This window comes from Clupea harengus, chromosome 9 (assembly GCF_900700415.2).
Source record: "Clupea harengus chromosome 9, Ch_v2.0.2, whole genome shotgun sequence".
Classification (NCBI taxonomy): domain Eukaryota; kingdom Metazoa; phylum Chordata; class Actinopteri; order Clupeiformes; family Clupeidae; genus Clupea; species Clupea harengus.
The window spans coordinates 19,459,477-19,478,703 of record NC_045160.1 but is presented as its reverse complement, the minus strand read 5'-3'; the positions used below and the strand labels follow the sequence as shown (position 1 = coordinate 19,478,703).

At 44.4% G+C, this 19,227-nt stretch overlaps 1 protein-coding gene across 1 annotated transcript in view; it reads right to left on the bottom strand.

The window, feature by feature from the left end:
• nlk2 (nemo-like kinase, type 2) overlaps positions 1–19,227 on the bottom strand; it is a 58,106-nt gene that overhangs the window by 32,116 nt on the left and 6,763 nt on the right. The window contains exons 2-3 of the mRNA XM_012830492.3: positions 3,287–3,416; positions 2,986–3,041 (exon numbers count right to left, since the gene is read on the bottom strand). Of these exons, the coding sequence (XP_012685946.1) occupies positions 2,986–3,041; positions 3,287–3,416 (186 nt within the window). The remainder of the gene's footprint in view (positions 1–2,985; positions 3,042–3,286; positions 3,417–19,227) is intronic.

The following is a 19,227-nucleotide window of genomic DNA, read 5'->3' as shown; positions in this document are numbered from 1 at the left end:
CTCCCTCTCTCTCTCTCTACCTCCCTCTTGTTCTCTCACTCTCTCCCTCACTCTCTCTTGTCCTCTCACTCTCTCTCCGTCTTGTTCTCTCCCTCTCATTCTCCGCCGTTCCCAGAACTGACACACTTCCTGTGATACCTTTTAGTCCAGAAAGCGTCATCATCGTCTCCCCACTCGCTGGACTAACCCGTCCCCTGCTGCTACAGTAACCATGAGATTTCCATCGCACATCAAAGCCTCCTCCACAGTCTGACAGTTCAATATGGCAGCATTCCCGCTATGCGCTCATAAAGCGGGAGAAATGTACACATACTGAGACCCTCTATACAGTGTGTCGTTCTCCTTTGTTGATGCCGTCCTTAAAAATCAAATGGCTTTTGTGTTAATGCTCCGAGATGAAATGGTTTTTGAATTGCTTTCATGTGCATCCAAAACGCAAGCGAGCAAGCAAGCAAAAACAACGTACAGTTGCAAGCCTGCACAGCAGGCTCACCAAATAACTAAAAATAAAGAAGTTAAAATAAATCCCCAGGTTTGTTCAGACAAAGGGCTTCTTGTTCTGCCTTTTAGAACTAAAATTCACCATTTTTCAGAACTGTGGCTGACCAGGTTTGAAGAAAAAGAAAAGCCCTCACTGGTATTTTCAAGATCTTAAAAAATACTGAACCAAGAAGCTGTAGCTCATATATCAAATGTCCCTGAGGCATTGGGAAATGGGGGGCCATGTAATTTGAATGATTAAATTATATGCCAGATTATGGAGCACCAGGATGCCTTTCAGCTGGTTCCCTGCTATTTCGGCCAATTTAGTAAATATGAGCGGACTGGGAGGGTATTAACATAAACAGACGGCATCAGGATTTTTTCTGGTGGTGCTCAAACAATTAAAAAAGGACAACACCATCTACTATAAAAGGATTTGTTCAAACCACTATTTACATAATGAGTCACAAAAAACCTGTTCCTCTGCTCCTGATGTGGGATGGAAGGTTGGTAGATAGGGCACAGCACCTCACCCACAACCCTCCATGTACTCAGCTCAAACCACTGTGTGTGTGTGTGTGTGTGTGTGTGTGTGTGTGTGTGTGTGTGTGTGTGTGTGTGTGTGTGTGTGTGTGTGTGTGTGTGTGTATTCAAATCTACCAGCATGACATCTCCCAAAACAAATGTTTTCCAACCTCTGATCCATTGGTCATATTACTTCTTACACCCATGGTGCCAGGCAGAAGCTTCCCGTGTTTCTGTCTCCACAGCAGAAAATTCTTCTGCTTAATGAAGTGTCCTTTGGAACCCCATTTTAAGTATCTGTGTTAACCGCCACTTTTTTATGTGGTGAAGGTAACGACCACATCATGACACAAAAGCAACAATCTGGTTTGATGGACTAATTAGTTGACTACAACTAATCACCAGTATGCGTATGTGAGTATGTGACATACTATAGTGCAGTAGGGGCTGTCTATGTTAACTGCTGTTTTCAACTTTGAGCTTTTTCAGCCAACAATACTTTTTCATGCGGTGAAGGTAATGACCACATTGTGACACAAAAGCAACAATCTGGTTTGATGGACTACTACTAAATCACCAGTATGTGTATGTGAGTATGTGAGTATGTGATTATGTGACACACAACAGCGCAGCGGGGGCTGGAGAGTGCCAGAGCTCTCGTTCATGTCATTCACTGGGCGGCTACCGCTGGCCATCTCAGGCCTGAATCAGCTAAATGCAAAATCACATCTCCATGCACAGCCCCCACCGCAAAACTGCCACCGCTCCGAGACTAATGTGAATGGCTGGGGTCAGCCAGCAACCCACAGCACGGCCTCTCTATCGCACCACCCTAGCACCACGTGGTCCGAGCCCAGCCGAGATTCCCCTTGGTCAGTGAATCAGAAGAGAGAGAGGGGGGGGGGGGGAGAGAGAGGGGGGGAGAGAGAGAGAGAGAGAGAGAGAGAGAGAGAGAGCGAGAGCGAGAGCGAGAGTAGGGAGGGACAAAGAGTATGCCAGAGAGAAAAAAACCCACATGCTGGTCCTCACAGGGGACCCATGTCATTAGCAACGTATGAGCTTATGAGGCTCCATAACTGCAATGACACACAGTGTCAGTTCAAAAATCTAGTCCCGAATGCTGAGTTCACTCAACGAAAGAGGAGATAAAAGCAATAGTCTCCCAGAAGACAGAAAGCAAACTCTGATTTTCTGGTGAAAGAATCTGGCCTTCTGTGCAAGCAGCTCTGAGCTCATCAAGAGACCCTTGTGGACTGGCAGCGTCTAGCCTCCTAAGCCCGCAAGTGCTCACAGAAGAGCATCTCCCATCCTGACAGACCAGAAACATCCCGCTTGTTTAACGCATTTTTGAAGCTTGTTTTTTTTTTTCACTGAAATTTCGACGCAACCGTGATCTAATCTACAGGCAGCCTCTCTGTTTTTCATGCTTCAGCGCAGTCGGATCGCTGATGGCAGGCAGACTCAACCCATTTACCAGCAGCACCACAGACACTGCTGGCATTCTGCTCCTCTCCACAACAACCACACACACACACACACACACACAAAAACAAAAACAGGTCAGATCTGAATCAGAGCTGAAACACATCTGACACACTCCGGGCCCATCCTCCCAGCTTGTTTCTGGAATGAGCAGACAGATTAAATTCCTGATAGCCATCACTGCACGGACCACTAACAGAATGCGGCTCAAAGGAAAGACAGAGAAAAAGACAGGGAGGTAAATACATACCACGCCAAAGGTCACAGCACTACCAATACCATCTATTTTCCGTCCACAAATTAAGCTTGTGTATTTTTGGGAATCACCTGCTCTTGTCAGTTTTAAAAGAAACATGTTTGTTCTGTGCCTGTTTGATGTTAAAGGGTAGTAGCGTGACTATATTTCCAGTATGTTGCTTGTCCCCTACAAGAGTGATGGAAGAGTGCACGATCATTCTAGCATTGCCTGGTCAGTGGCTAAGCGGTACAGGATACATTTCCTCGAAGTAGTCGATATGAGGAGGCTGCAGAATGTCAAGAGCTGACAGGACCTGCAGAGAAAGAGAGAGAGAGAGAGAGAAGGGGGGGGGGGGAGAGAGAGATAAAGTGAAAGTGGGGAGGGAGAGAAAGAGGACAAGGTCAGCACTGTCAGCACTGGGAGATTGTGGGTGATGACATCAGTCTTTAACATAAACATCCCAGTTTAGTGGAGGCATGGACCCCGGTGAGGTAATATAGCTGCTGAGAGCAAAACAAGAGCAGAGGACAGAGGTGGTGTGGTACACATTTTCCTCACATTGTCATGCTTGAAGAAACAGAGCATCTTCAGCTCGCGGAAGACCCTCTTGCAGGAAACAAGGTTCTGGAAGACGTTGGGCATCTTTTTGAGGGCGACCCGTTTGCCATCTCTTGGATCTGTCACTGACCTGAAGAGAAAAAAAGAAAGAAAGAGAAAAACACACATGAGAAACCACCCATCCATTCAAAGAACAATACAATCAGAAACACACTACAGTGATTTTGTCGTGATTATGAGCAAAAATACTATTTACTTGAGTGTTCACCAATTACCGACAACCAAGAAGAACAAAGACCTGCACTACCATCCCAAATAAGCAAAAGCCCTGACAAAAAATAAATAAAAAAACACCAACAGCCCTTTGCCCAGTGTGAGATGGCTAAGGGCTTAAGAGAAACCACTTTCCCAAATCCCCATTAACGGGGAACAGAAGGCCCTGGATACAGCACGGCAGTCATTACTGAGTTCCCTACAAGACGCGCTAATTGGAGCACAAAAGCGCGGAGTCCCCGATGCGCCACATCTCCAGCAGGATGAAACATGTCAACGCCAGGACCCCAGACACCCCGACATGCACTGTGACGCCAACAGACACCCGCCATGTGCACCGTGACGCCAGCAGTGAAGGATTATCTAGTTCCTCTGTCGTGCGTGTGCAATGTTACGGGAGTGATTACACAGAGGAGGAGCTGAGATGCCATTTCCACCTCCACTGGAAACCGTTCGGGACAAAAACACACACACACACACACACACACACACACACACACACACACACACACACACACACACACACACACACACACACACACACACACACACACACACACACACACACACACACACACAAACCACAGCCATCTTGAGAAATGCACTCGCACATGGCACTTCATCAGTAAAAGTGTTCATGGACAAAGCAGACAAACACATTTGTCCCTCTCTGCTCACTGACAGTTCAAGATATAAGGAATGGACCACATGGGTCAGTCAGTGGTCTTTAGGACAACGATCAAGCAGAAATACCAATAACCAATAATATCAACAACATGCGAATGTAATCATGAACATACAACTTGAGCATCCATCAACTCCAAGCACCTGCTCATAGACACACATGAAGCAAGTTCTCTCATCACTACAGAGACTCGGGGATCGCCCTCGGAGGTAAACCAGTGGTCTAATTGAAGTGAGAGCTGCGGGTAGAAGGCAGCTGAGGGAAGGTATATTATTTATTCATTTATTTATAATGTGTTTATTTTTGGATCAGAATGCATCAGTCGAGTGGATAACACGGGCGTAACGGAGGGGTGCAGGGTGTATTGGAGAACTATGTATTAAACATAAATGTCTTCCTTTAAGCACCAGTGCAGAGAAGGTTAAACAGAGCCCAGCGAGGGTTTCTAAGTGCTGGCGGACAAAAACAAAAACAAGATCAGGGCAACAGGCTGAATCTCTAAAGAAAATGTCTTGAGTTGTCAGCGTGGAGGGGTGATCTACTTCAGCAGCCCAAAGAGTCAGGACAAGAGCTGATGTTCTATTTATTTAATCTCTCAGTCATCCAGCCATCTCCAGATGGATCATTAACAGACAGGGGCCTCTCATCTCTACAATGTGTACCCAAGAGAGAGAGAGAGAGAGAGAGAGAGAGAGAGAGAGAGAGAGAGAGAAAGAGAGACAAAGAGAATATGTCAGATAGAACAGTGAGAGAGATGTAAGACATAAGCCTGTAAAATAATGAGATAGACAGACAGGGGAAAAGGTGGCGTCAAGAAATATACAAAGGAAAGCCAGAGAGAGAGAGAGAGAGAGAGAGAGAGAGAGAGAGAGAGAGAGAGAGAGAGAGAGAGAGAGAGAGAGCGAGTGAAGGTGAGGGGGGCGGGGGGGGGGGGGTAGAGAGAGAGAGAGAGAGGGCGGTTTGGTCATGTGATCATGAGTAGGATTAGAAACTACGCACGAGAGAGGCAGGAGAGAAGGGAAAACAGGAGAGAAAGAGAGAGAAAGAAAGAAAGAAAGAAAGAAAGAAAGAGAGAGAGAGAGAGAGATGTTACATGACATGACATGATGATAAAGTGAGACTAAAGTAACTAAACAGCTTTCAAAAATTCTCATTTGATGAGAGAGGAGCTAATAGAAGTGTAAAGGGAAATACAGTCTAGACTCCAAGCTTTGGGATTAGCACTAGCCACCTCTCTACAGTGACATCGGCTTCAAAGCCACGTGAAAGACAGTCCCTGACCTCTGGTCATCCAATCACTCTTAAGAACACGGACACAGAGGACACACACACACACACACACACACACACACACACACACACACACACACACACACCTAAAAGATAAGAGAACAAAACTTCCCTCAAAACTTTTCCTCCCCCATCTCCTTCTCGGTTTCTGTCTCTGTCTCTCTCAAACAAGCATAATCACCACGCAGTTCCCTCCCATGTCTCAGATTTTAATCAACTCTATTTAGCTCTAGTGCAGAATTTGTTATGATGTGCACACGTCATTCTGTCTTTGCACTCTATATGCCTTGCGTTGGCTGTAAAAAGACAACATCTTTACTGCAGTAGGTACGGACACCCACAGATATAGGAAAATATTCTATTTAGAAAAAGGAATGTAGATGCTGCTTCACTTTTAAGCCCCTTCTCACTAAAGCATTAACCAGATGTAAATATTGTTTCTCATTTCTGGAGACGTTCAGGGATGGAGGGGAATAGAAGGACGAGAAGCTGGACAACATTCATCTCTGAAGGCAGTGGGCTCTACACTAATGTGGTGTACAGATCTAAGGACGGCAGCATGGTTACGACTTTGATGTTTCATATTAGCCAGCATGAGCACACAACTCTCCAACATTACACTCCTGGAGAACATGAGAGGGAGATAGGGGGAGGGAGAGACAGACTGTGTTTTATGAAAGACTCGCACAGGGCAAAAAACAGACGGTCATCCAAGAGGAACCCCTAACGAATAACACAGGAACTACACTCTTTCACCTCGGCAAAATCATACAGGACCGCTCACATTCTTGCGCTCTCAAAAAGCGTATCGATTTTGTATGGATAACCATGTGTGGGCTCAGCCAACAGTATGGATAACCATGTGTGGGCTCGGCCAGCACCGCTGGTCAATGGTGCGCCTGTCCACCGATGCGACATAGGTTGGGAGCGGATGCAGCAGGGGAATAAGCACTGAACACAAAGCATGCTGCATCCCTTTGCTGGCATCCCTGTGCTGCATCCCTGTGCTGGCATCCCTGTGCTGCATCCCTGTGCTGGCATCCCTGTGCTGGCATCCCTGTGCTCGCCCCTCACCCCAGCAGCCCTGCCCTGGCCATGGCCGAGCTCCTCTCGTGATTGAAATGGCTGCCCTGTGATAATGCGGCGTGGGTTTTTCATTTTTACCCAACCCCAGCATGATCCACCATCCAAGTGGGAGACAACGAAAAAACCTGTCTGAAAATTAGAAACGATTAATTTTGTCCCTCATTAATATTTCAAACACTGGAATGTTTGAGAGAGAAAAAAAAAAAAAAAAAAAAAAAAGAGTAAAAGGCAGATTGATTCAAAAAGGGACAAAGCCATGTTTGAAATGTCAATACTTTTGTATTTTTAGATCACTTAAATGTTATCTTGGGAGTCTCGCAAGTCTTTTTATACATTTTATTTCCATCCAGTAAGCACAAAGATATGCATTTTTAAAAAGCTCATTTAGGGAGAAAGAGAAGAGAGCAGGCTGCGATGTAGGGCGGTATGATTCCCTCTCTCTAATATTCATTCATATAGTTTCTGAAATCTTCTCACATAGGGTGGATGGGACTAGGCCGTGATCTGGCACGGAGCCAGTGGATCTGTGTAAGGTCAGAGTCGGATCCGTTAAAGATTCTGCCTGGATCTCGGTTGCCATGCTGACGGGGCACGAGCGGCCAGAGCCAAGCCCTGTATTCCTGCAGCCCTCTCCCCTTCACTGCGACACAGCAGCTGTGACAGGCCCAGCACAAACACTGGCCTTGTGCGATTCTCAATGAACACAGGAACGCCTTTATTATCTGTAGCTCAACACGGGGTTGGCGAAGAACCAGAGGGAGGGAGAGAGAGAGAGAGAGAGAGAGAGAGAGAGATAGAGAGAGGGAGGGAGAGAGGGAGAGAGAGGGGGAGGGAGATAGGAAGAGAGATTGGCCTTCGGTGGTGAGCGCAGCTTCTACACAACAGCAGTGCTTAAGGAGTGACTGAATGGAATACTGGAACTAGTGGTATACATTCAACATTGGAGTAAAAAACAGATAAACAATTACTTTCAAATATTGTTAAGTAAGTTTAATTTCAACTAAATATGTCAGATTTGTGCCATTTGGAGACACTTACCATGTCAGGGTTCATGGAGAGCTTTTTTATTCACAAAGAGTAATGCACTGTGTCCCCATAGAACTGCAGGCTTCACATCATATACTATGAGCAACTCCACTGACTGAACAGGACCTTGAACAGGAAGGGCTTTCTCTGCCTGTGTTGATGTAGGACATGATCGGCAGTAGAATCATGGATGACTGCAGCAACATCAACTGGCTGGCATACTGATCAATACGTGGTTTAGGTCTCTCTCTCTACCCTCTCTCTCTCTCTTTCTCTCTCCCTCTCTTGGAAGCTCATCAGTTAAAACAAATGACACACTTCATGTTATCAGATGACTCGCCCAGTAATATCCACCCAAGCTCTGTTTAAATATTTGCCATGGTATTGTTATGATGTATCCAGATTTAAAATGTCATCCTCAACATGTCATGCGGGTACAACCGACTGATATCCTCACAATGCAGAGCGAACAGGAAGATGAACTGCAGTTCCATGGGAGTAACTCTATACATGATCAACATGGGATTGTTTGGCCACGCATGGGAAGACTGAGTCAACAAGAATTAATTGATACTACACACAAATATTGAACATAGATATTTCACCTGAATAATGCTACTGTATTGAGTGATAGGGTTTCAGAGGCATTTTGCTGTACCATCCCAGTCAATGAAATTTCATGACCTCCAACTGCACATGGCCTAGAGCAAGCTTGCCGAAAAGGAGAGATTCACTCAACAAAAAGTACAACTAAAAACTGAACGCTTTTGTGAGGACAAGAATACCTGCAGAAAAACAAAGAGGCCCTGTAACGCAACTGAGGTCGCTATCTGTGCGGCGTACCGCAGCCTTGGCTGCTTGCGAGGAGCTCAGGAAGTAAAGAGCTGCCAAAGAGAGGTGAAGGAAATACGGGCACAGACGGCACATAGCCATCAGACGGACTCAGACACACCACACACACCACACACACACACACACACGCCCCAAAGGCAAGCATGTACAGATTACGCAACAATCACACCCCATCCTGCATGTCCATGTTTAGCTCGAGTGTCGCCATTAAACATGCACATCCAATCTGTGAACATGTGTTGCTTTCAAACTGATGGAGGAAGGTGAGAATCTTTGGGACGTCTGCCAGCGCACTCCTTCTCTCTACTGTGTTCAAAGAGAGAGGCCATGAAGGAAATGAATAAATGAACGCGGCTATGCTTGAGACGGTTGGATTAACTGTGCAAGGTGATTACATTTTCACTTCAGTATTCTTTTTTTTCGACTCATGCCATTTCAACGCCCACTGAAAATCTTTTGATAGCACTTTGCTCATCATTTTTAGCACTGCTGTGCTACGATTTCATTTCATCCTAATCTTCATTAGGCATGAAACTACACACGGCTGGGTGGCCATAAGACAATGCAGAGATTAGTACCTCTCCATCCATCAAGATTTACATGGGCTTTAAAGTGTGAGGTCAATAACCTAAAACAAAAACCCTGGCACAACCCTAGCATTTCAGACTGACCAGGAAGCTGTTTAAGAGCTGTGTAAACCTTTACATGAAGAAAAACATCTTTACCTTCTTGGCTGAGATGAATGTGTATGTGCACTGGGGAACTAAATGGCACTTTAGAGCACTTCACTGTGGTGGTTAACCACCCTGTATAAACCACCAAGATAAATAAGGATAGGGTATATATATAATATATACCACACACAAAGTCATACAAACCCTTCAGTATATGGTAAATATTTGTATACGTCACTTGTTACTTTGTATGTTGTTATGCTTGGCATGTGCACCACCAACCAGTATTTTCACCGGCCCTGCTGCCAGACAAGTCTTCCTGCTATCCCTTCACACGGAGCACCATGATGGAAATCCATTTTAAACTCTATTGTGTTATCCTTATCAACAGACTCACTGATTATCAAACTGGTGCAAAACCAAGACGTTGTTGATGTTTCCAAAGAACTGCAATTCTGTTCAAATGGCTCCTGATAAGATTAAGAAATAAAGAATAATTTATCGGTTGCATACTAGTGAACTGAACCTTCCTCTGGGATGTAATTTACTCTCACTAGATTATACCCCGGCAAAGAATGCAGGTGTTGAGATTGCTTGTTTGGCCTGGATTAGTAATAAGCAAGATGCTGAACGTGGCCTAAAGGTCATGAAGGGTATATCTGGCTTCATGTTATTGCCTCTTAATATTTGAGGAATTTAAGGTTAATACTCCAGATCAGATCCCCTGACATGTGTAATACATTAGCTTGATAATAAAAATTAAATAAAAAAAAAAAGACTTAAATCCTCCCAAGACGTTGCACTGGAATGGTCTGAAACTCTAAACTGTTAGCATAGCCAAGCTGTCACTGCTAGGATAAATAATAACTCTGACATAGTGTGTATTTTCTGCTGCCAGAGACAAGCTGGTCAAATATCTATTTTATCACATATGGTAAGAGAGCATTTGCGTCATTCCTGTAATAGCCAATTCCATTTTAAAACCTGGAATTCCACTTGGCGCAGGGGGTGACGAGACGATAGGTTGAAATTAGCAATGCCCGAATTAGCATACAGACTCCTACAAGTTGGCTAGGCATCTAGGAGAACTCACACGCCTATAAAGGGGAACAGAATTAATGAGAATTAATGAGCTCAGACAGTCACATAGTCAGGCAGATCTACTGTTGTCCTGTGACAGAGAGAAGAGATATTTATGGACAAAAAGGAGAGTTCGTCGCTTTATGCTACTGGTGTTTGTACTTTCAAAAGGAGCATGTCATTAAATGTCAGTCATTAGAATAATTCTGAGATTACTAGAAGAAAAACCTGATCAAAGTAAGTGACAGTGAGTTCTAAATGGCCAACTTCATTCCTCTAAGCATAGCCTGTGCATTTTATTCAATGACCATAATCTCCACTGTGGCCAACCCTGAGCCTTGTGACAGTGACAGTATGCCTCAACTACACTTAGTGACGAGGACGCCATGAAAAGCTGTGACTGATTCTGTTCTGAAAAAGCCAGAGGGGGGTGGGGGTGAGGGCATGACAGGAAATTTGGTTTGGTGGTTTAGTGTGTGTGTGTGTGTGTGTGTGTGTGTGTGTGTGTGTGTGTGTGTAGGGGAGCAATAAGACGAGATGATTTTAAATCATTTCAAGGCGATCTGATCAATGAACTGCCTTACGTAACCATGGCAGAAATCATCAGAATGCGTCAACATGACACATTTCTCTGTAGCAGAGGACAGAGGAGGAGAGATCTGTTCTTTTACAAAAATTGGTAAGAGTAGATTTCAGCCATTGGAAGCATTCCCATCATTCTCATCATCATCATCATCATCATCATTAGGAGACAGATGGGACAGTGTTGCTCAAGTCAGTACATCTGGCTGGTGTTTCCTGGCACTCAAAGGGAAGGGGGGGGGGGGGCTAGAATGGATCTAGTGGCTTTGCTTCGACCAATCATTTCCTGGGCTTGCTGCAGATTTGGGTTGATGACCTAGTTATTCCCGAATTAAAAAGCGTAACAGGAACATAGCATGCCCTGAGCAGAGACAGGAGATACGAAAGACGGGGGGAAAAAGAGATTTTAAGAAATTGTTCTGGTGGAGGCGAGCGTAGCTCAAATGACTCACTTTCTCATATCTAATCTCACCAGGGAATCAGATTAAAGGGATACATTTGGTGACGGAGACAGTTATTAAAACGCTGTGGATGCCTGCAAGACTACAAAGCTGGCTGGATTTTTTTTTTTTTTATTCTATCTGACCTGTTTACCCAGACCTATTCTTTATAAGAATTGTCATACCATTTTCCACTAAAACACAAAAATGGACAAATTGATCAAAACAATGGCTCTGAACGTTTGATTTAAGCCACAGCTTCATACAGTATCATTTTGCACTGGATGACACACAGTCCACACCCAGAGTAAGCTGCTAAAAACAACAAGTCATGGGTTCGATACCCAGGGAGCACACACACACTGATGAAAATGTAGATCTGCACTGTCCTGTAATTTGCTGTAGATAAATAAGTCTGCTAAATGAGAAAATGTAAACGGAATAAATGTAAATGTCTTGTTATAGGTAAAATGTGTAGCGTGATGCACAAGTTGGTTCACAAATGAACCAGCACATACAATAGGTACAAATAGAGTTCAGCTAAACAACACAGGATGATGATGAGCCCAGAGATAGTAAAACAAACCAAATACCAAATCAAAGATGCTACAAATTGAATGAAAAAGGAAATATCAAGCGATACAAATAAAATTATATTAGGGCAAAAATACTGTTAAACAGTGTACATAAAGAACCGGAAAAATCAAATCATCAAAATGTCAACTAGCAAGCACACATATGCAAACACTCTGTGGAGTGAAAGGCATGGGACAGAACCAAGATAATAATTTCTTATTGGACTTGGTCTAACCAAGAAAAGGGCAACTCCACCGAGCTATGCCTCTTGGATGGCTTCAATCATCCTGTAGCTTCAGAGGAGGCACTTCTAAAAGCACGTCACAGACCCACAGATGTCTAGAAGAGAGGGACGTGGGGAGGACACAGAGAGAAGGAGAATGAACTGGGGAAGAGAGAGATAGAGGGAGGCCTAGTCATTGGTCAAACACAGGCAGAGATCATCTGTATCTTGTGTGTCACTCTGGCACCATGGTCACTATGCATAAGAGAGGAGGGAGACTGTGCACATGGGTGCAGCAGATTTATGTCTCCTTGATATCAGCACCGCAAAAGGCTCTCTCTCTCTCTCTCTCTCTCTCTCTCTCTCTCTCTCTCTCTCTCTCTCTCTCTCTCTCTCTCTCTCTCTCTCTCTCTCTCTCTCTCTCTCTCTCTCTCTCTCTCTCTCATTGCCGGGAAAATTGATTGGGAGAAAAGCAAATGTAGAGAGAGTTTGGGAATGACAAGAAGAGGAAAAAATGAAAGTGGTAGAGATCGTGCAAACAGTTCACTTCCCAATATTTCACTTCCCCATCTCCTGTCGTGGTCCAGCTCAGGTGCATACTGCATGGGAGCGATAGGCCTAACGCTGCTAATTGGTTGTCACTGCTCTTTCTAGTTTCACACACACACCAGCAAAGCCATAACTGCCAGACACCACAAAAATATTCAAAATCTATAAATATATTGTGAAAAGAAAAGGGAGCTGCATGCAGCCAAAGTGGACTCAAGACATAATCCCTCATTACAAACCACAGAGCCCACACAATACATGGAGAACTGCTGAAAGAGAATAGATTTCAGCTGTTTCCCTGAATCAATTGTTCTAGATTATACATTTAGGGCCAGTAGAACTCCTACAACTCACAACACTGGCGGCATTCTCAAGAAGTCACCAACCGAAGGCCACATTTGCTTGCACACCACCCCTCCTCCTTAACGCGGTCATTACTGGAACATCAGTGCAAGCAAATTTACATCACATTCAAATGTAATTGTGTAGACGCTGGAGAGTGATGTATTTTATCTCTTAACCCTCTCATTTGATCTTTGCCCGAGCCAAACACACTGAAGACCACTAGAGGGTTGAAGAGAGGGAGCTGACGAGTAAAAAAAAAAAAAAAGGATTTGATTTTCGTTTTTATTTCATGGGTGTGCTCCTCATTTAAAGCAATTACTGGCACGAGGAAGCTATATGAGATTATGTAGGCTAGATAGGAACAGAGAGAGAGAGAGAGAGAAGGAGGGAGGAGGAGAGAGAACGACTGCATGACACGACTACATTCTGATTGCGTGATGACAGGGAGGAGAGAAAAGAAGAGATAATCAGGATATATCCTGGTTGGGTGAAGGTTGTATCTACCCGCTTTCATCAGACAGGTACATAGTACACACGCAAAAGTATTTCTTGATTAAGGCTACGATGCGTGAGATTAGATAGAAAAAAGGGAAAAGGAAGAATAAGATGCAAAACAGACTATTTTTAGTAATTACAAAAATGGAAAGTGGTCCTCCGGGAGAGAGAAAGAGAGAGAGAGAGAAAGAGAAAGAGAGAGAGAGAGAAAGAGAAAGAGAAAGAGAAGAGAGACCATAAAGACTTGCACACAGACAAACATGACCCCTCAGATACACAGCAGCCCTCCCCACACACACACACAGACACACACACGCATATGCTCCAACTGAGCGCTGTCAGAATCGATCAGTCTCGGCCAGTGGAGGCCTGAAGGGGATGATGGCCAATAATGGATTATCAGTGGAGCTCTTCTGGGTCCTACTGGCCACACCAACTGTGTGGAGTGGAGGAGCTAGACCCTGGAAGCGCCCGCTAACCCTGCACCTCTGGGTTCATGGCCAAGGTGTGTGTTAATGATAAGTGCTAGCTACCAACACAAAAACATTCTGTGTGATTGTCATAAGACACACCTAAAGGATGAAACCCTGTTCTTGATCTATTGGGAATCCTCCATCTCCACTTCATTCTCCTCTCTCAGATTGTTTTGCCTTGACAGACAGCCCAATTTGGACATTTGTCTCCTTCAAAACACAAGCTTTTCCTACACACCTTCTACTGCACCAATTTGTGTTTGTGTCAGACTTAGAAAAAAAGGGTTCAATGACCTACAGGTTCTAGCTGGTAATCGTTGCACGTGCGCGCGTGTGTGTGTGTGTGTGTGTCTGTGTGTACACATATATGCGTATGTGACAGGGAGCGCGGGGGTGGGGGTGGGGGCTGTTGGACTGTGGCATGCTGGGCAGGGAGGTAAAGCCTGCTGCCCCCGGGGCCAAAGCCAAGCATGCGCCATTAGCCTGAGCACATTCCAAACCTTCCTCACACCCCCCCCCCCCCCCCCCCCACCCCCCAAGCACACACAATACGCACAAACCAACCAACGCACTCACACCACCCCAAGGCAAAGCCCTCACACAAATAGGATCAGCAAAGGGTGCCATATGGTAGCCCTAACAACGTAGCTAATTTGTAGGAGAGGGATTTTCTGCGATGGGAAGGTAAGAGAAAGTGTGTGAGTATGTGTGTGTGTGTAGCAGAGAGGAGGGGTGGCAGAAAACATGTACCGGTATATGCCAGCAAAACATCATCTCAGCATGTTTGAAGAAAGAAAAACTACACACCCCTCGTCGAGCAAAACCAGCGCAAAACAACAAGGCGGCAGAGACGAGCCAACATGAGCTACAGCTGGTCAGGGCAAGAGGGAGAACTGGTCCTGAGCCTAGTGCGAAATCAGCAAAGAAAAAAAGTGATCTGATGACTGGCAATATAAAGCACAAAAGGTTTGGGATAGCCTCATGTTCACAACAGACATGATAACAGCCGAAACGGTTGAGTAGTGGTTATGTTCAGCTGTTCTATGTTCAGCTTCTTCGAGGGCTGGCCTTACCAGCCAGCTTTGCCCAATTTCATTTTAGAGCTCGACAGGGTTTCTTGTAGATACTGGAGAACATGCACGTTATCAGAATAGCTAGAAGCACCATAATGTCCAGCTCGTAATGTAACACGCACATGCTATCAGCCAGGCCCAGTGGTACAGTAGACTGCAGATGGGTGGTTGGGGAAAGGTGCTCCGTGCTGATAACAGCTTATGGGTCATGTTGACGTGTGATGCAACGAGACCACTCCCTGCCAATAAACTCACAGCATAGGAGTCAGATCATCAGAAAACCCCTTTTCTCTGAGGGTGTACAGAATACATTCCCCATGCGTGATATTATACTGTACGTGAATGCGATAAACAGATATTAAAATATGTTTTTAAAACAATCGTGTTTAGAGGGTGAGGTCACATATGAATGCTAAACTCAAGCCCACTTTCCGAATGAATTAGCCTGGTAGCCATGATAAAAAGGGAAATGAAAAAAGCCAACTTAGTAGTTATCTCAAGTTTATAGCTTTTTTGTCTTCCAGCTTTGTATAAAACTTCATATGCTCGAAAAGAATCTTCATTTTCCAATTGAAAGTTCTGCTAAACGGAACTTAACTAAACAGTTCTTAGCTAAGATGTTGATTGTCGACATGAAACAAGACAGGAATTGCTGAGAGTCCTGAATTAAAAGGTAAAGGCAGTCTTGACCTTGCCACTATGGATGACATCCAACGGTCTGTTTTCATTAATCATATAATATTTGTTTTAAAAGTAATCTGTTTTAGCCCATATTTGCGGTTCACACTCCAAACTACATTTAGGTCACAAAAACACACGCAAAAAGTTACATGGAGAATGATTATATACCATACCATGTGAGAGACAGGCTTTTTAAATTCCAAAGTAGATTTCAACAAGAAATTAGTTATTTGTTTGCTGATAAGCATTGAAAAAACAAGGAAGAAAAAGACAAGAATATGGGTGAGAGAACAGGCTTCCCCTAGTCAGGCCCATATCAACACACTGTGTATCACTGGTAGGTATGATCATATATGCACACAGAAGAAACACACAACAGAAACAGCAAAAGGTATATTTTTACTTTGAAGCTATTTCATTTGAAATAAATGTGTGTACAAAACTACACCAGTGAAATATCTTTGTGCCTAGTTGTCCATCTGAATCATATAGGGCCTATTGTTTCTCTTCATAGAATGTGTGTTCGACAAACCCAATGTCTTAGTTTCGGCACCAAGACTGCAGAGATTTATTGCCATGACAACATAAAAACAATAGCCTAAAATGCGTTGCAGATGTGGACCTTGATAAGTGTGAAGGACTACAATGTGACTTAAACGGAGTGAGTAAATGAACACTAAGTGGCGGTTCTCCCCCAAGAGCTCTCCAATGGAGAGGCACAATTCACGAAACCACACACTAATGGTCCCTCTTGCTGGGCAAAATCATACTGCATTGTGTTAGGCAGGCACAGCTAGTAAGTTCCAATTCTGTTCTGAGATATAGAAGAAAGAAAGGAGGAATACAAAAGCTATAGTTTAAATAATGATGGTTTTAGCTTCGTATTGTGTACTGAGCCCCTTATTAGGGGCCAAACAATGCTTCCGACAATGAAGTCTGGCGTCCAGGGACTGTTCAAGCTGGAGATATTACAGTAATGGCGGATGCCCGTGAGGCTGTTTCCCCATCAGCCACAGTAAGAGACTCCATCTAACCCGTGTTGATGGAGGAGGATGAAAATGGCATGTTTTTCTTCTTCAGCTAACTCCTCTCTGATGATGGGAAAAGGGAGGAGGAGAAGAAGAGCAGGGGAAATGGGATGCTGCTGTTTATAAATGAGAGGAGTGGACAGTTCTGCTTGCTGAAGAAGCAAAAGGGACACTCACTCACTCACTCACTCCCCTCCCCCCCACGCAATTCAGGCTTCCTGTTCAGTGCTGTCCTAATCAATGTCGTTTCCCACCACAGCACACAAACACACACACACACACACACACACACACACACACACACACACACACACACACACACACACACACACAAACATCCCCTCCCTCCATTTCCTGAGGATGTTCTAATCAGCTCCGGCTTTGAAAATAACTTTTCACTCTCTCGACTTCTCTTCTTTCCCGTCTTCTTCGTATTGTTTTCACCCGTCACCGCCTGTGTTCCACAGCGAGAACGTGCCTGAGTGTGCATGTGTGTGGGTGAACTTTGATGGGCATTCCTGGCAGTGCTCGACCTCCAAACACACGTCAGAGGAGGAGTTGTGAGCTAAACACTGATTCACACCGGCCACTTGGGCCTTGAGCTCCATGACCGCTGGTGGGATTACGTGCACGGAGTGCTTGGAATTGTGTGGTGCTTAGTCATTGGCGCAACCATGAGCTCCTCTGCAGTTAGCGTGCTGAGGGAAGATCTCTAGAGGCCATGATAATGCTCAGCCTCTTCTTAATGGACCATCCCCAATGTTTACAGGGTGGTTGGACAAGGAGTATGTACCAACACTACAAAGTTCCCTACATAGAGTGTAGGTCTATGTTCCCTACATAGACTCCCTACGTAGAGTGTGTGTGCATGTATGTCAAGGGAGGGGAGGTGTTGACATAACTTGACTGTCTTCATATGTTCCTGTTTTCTGTGTGTGTGTGTGTGTGTGTGTGTGTGTGTGTGTGTGTGTGTGTGTGTGTGTGTGTGTGTGTGTGTGTGTGGGAGAGAATGAGCATTTGACTATTACCAGCGCCCTCCACGACTAAGCATTTCAACACAGTTTGCGAAGGGTGTGGCACGAGACACAAGCAATTCATCCTCATTCTCATGCTCACTCACTCACTCTAAATAGAAGCTCAATGGTAGCCAGACGTGAGGACAGACATATTCAAATGCCCTTGCAAACAGCCATACCTGTTTGTGGGTGTGGTAGCCCGCATGCAAAACCATTGGCCCAAGGGGACTCTAAAACAAGCACCGAGGCGGCTGGTAACAATGGCAAAGGCAGAGTGAGACATTTTTCAAATTCTAAATGACATTAGCAACAGGCCATCTGCCCTATTCATAAAGGGATTATTTTTGTCAAACTACACGTACTGCATATGACCGAAGTTAGAGAATTAGCAAGAATGAAGTAAAATTGGGTATTTTCTGTTCCAAGAAAAGTGTGTTAAGAACAATGGTTTGGGGATGTGACCTGTCTAGTGAATATGACTATACCAGATATATTCTTGTGCTAAATTTGAGCATTTTGTAAAATGTACATGTATACATAAGCAACAATATGAGCTTCATTGTATAACTGTACTAGACAATGTTTTGTAAAATATGCATGCATATACAAAACGTAGGGTTATAAGTTGAAGGCAAGAATATGTTTGAAAACAATATTAAATGTAACGTATCGACATTGAACATAAAAATTAGTTTAAATATAGCTGCAAGCAGTGATCATTGGGGGTCCAAACAGATTGTGTGATGTAGCCAAGTATCCAAATTTGAGCTTAAGCGGTTCTTGAGATATTGAGGAGACGCAGTAAACAAAGAGCTAGGCAGGGAGAAACAAAGAAAGAAAATAAAAGAACAGTGGGGCTGAGAGGAGGATTGCCAGATTGATGTAAGAGGAGAGACTTTGACTTTTAAAAAAAACCTCTTTAATATATCATTAACTCAGAGCACTTTACATCAGTAATGACTGCACAGAAACAATATCCGATCAAAAGTGAAACACATAGAAGAGATAGAGACCTAAAGTAAGACACTGCTGTCAGCCCCAACTGATGATTCTGCCTCAGCTCAGAACAATCAGACACCTTAAAATAACCTGACAAAGCCATGTGTCAAAGGGGTTAATAGGTATGCCTTCTCCCTCCCAACACCAAAAACACCCTCCACCAATCAAACACACACCGACTTCAAAGGTAAGCCTTTACTCTCCTCTTGGCCTGTACATCTGCCAAATGCAGGCCTCTTAAGAGCTGCTTTTGACTGCTGTGGCTGCTGAAAAAAACCCAGACCCCGGCTCTGGGCCTTTTATGCTGCAGGCACTAAAAGCTTGCAGCCATCAGTGCCAATATAATGGCCCTTTAAAATGAGACAAAGAGCGATCAGGGCAAGAAAAAAAACAAAAACAAATACATAATAATGTATGAGGGGCCGAAACACAGAGGGCATGGCTAACCGGGAAGGAAAACAGGAAGTAGGAGGAATCCAGGCAAAACCCAGGAGG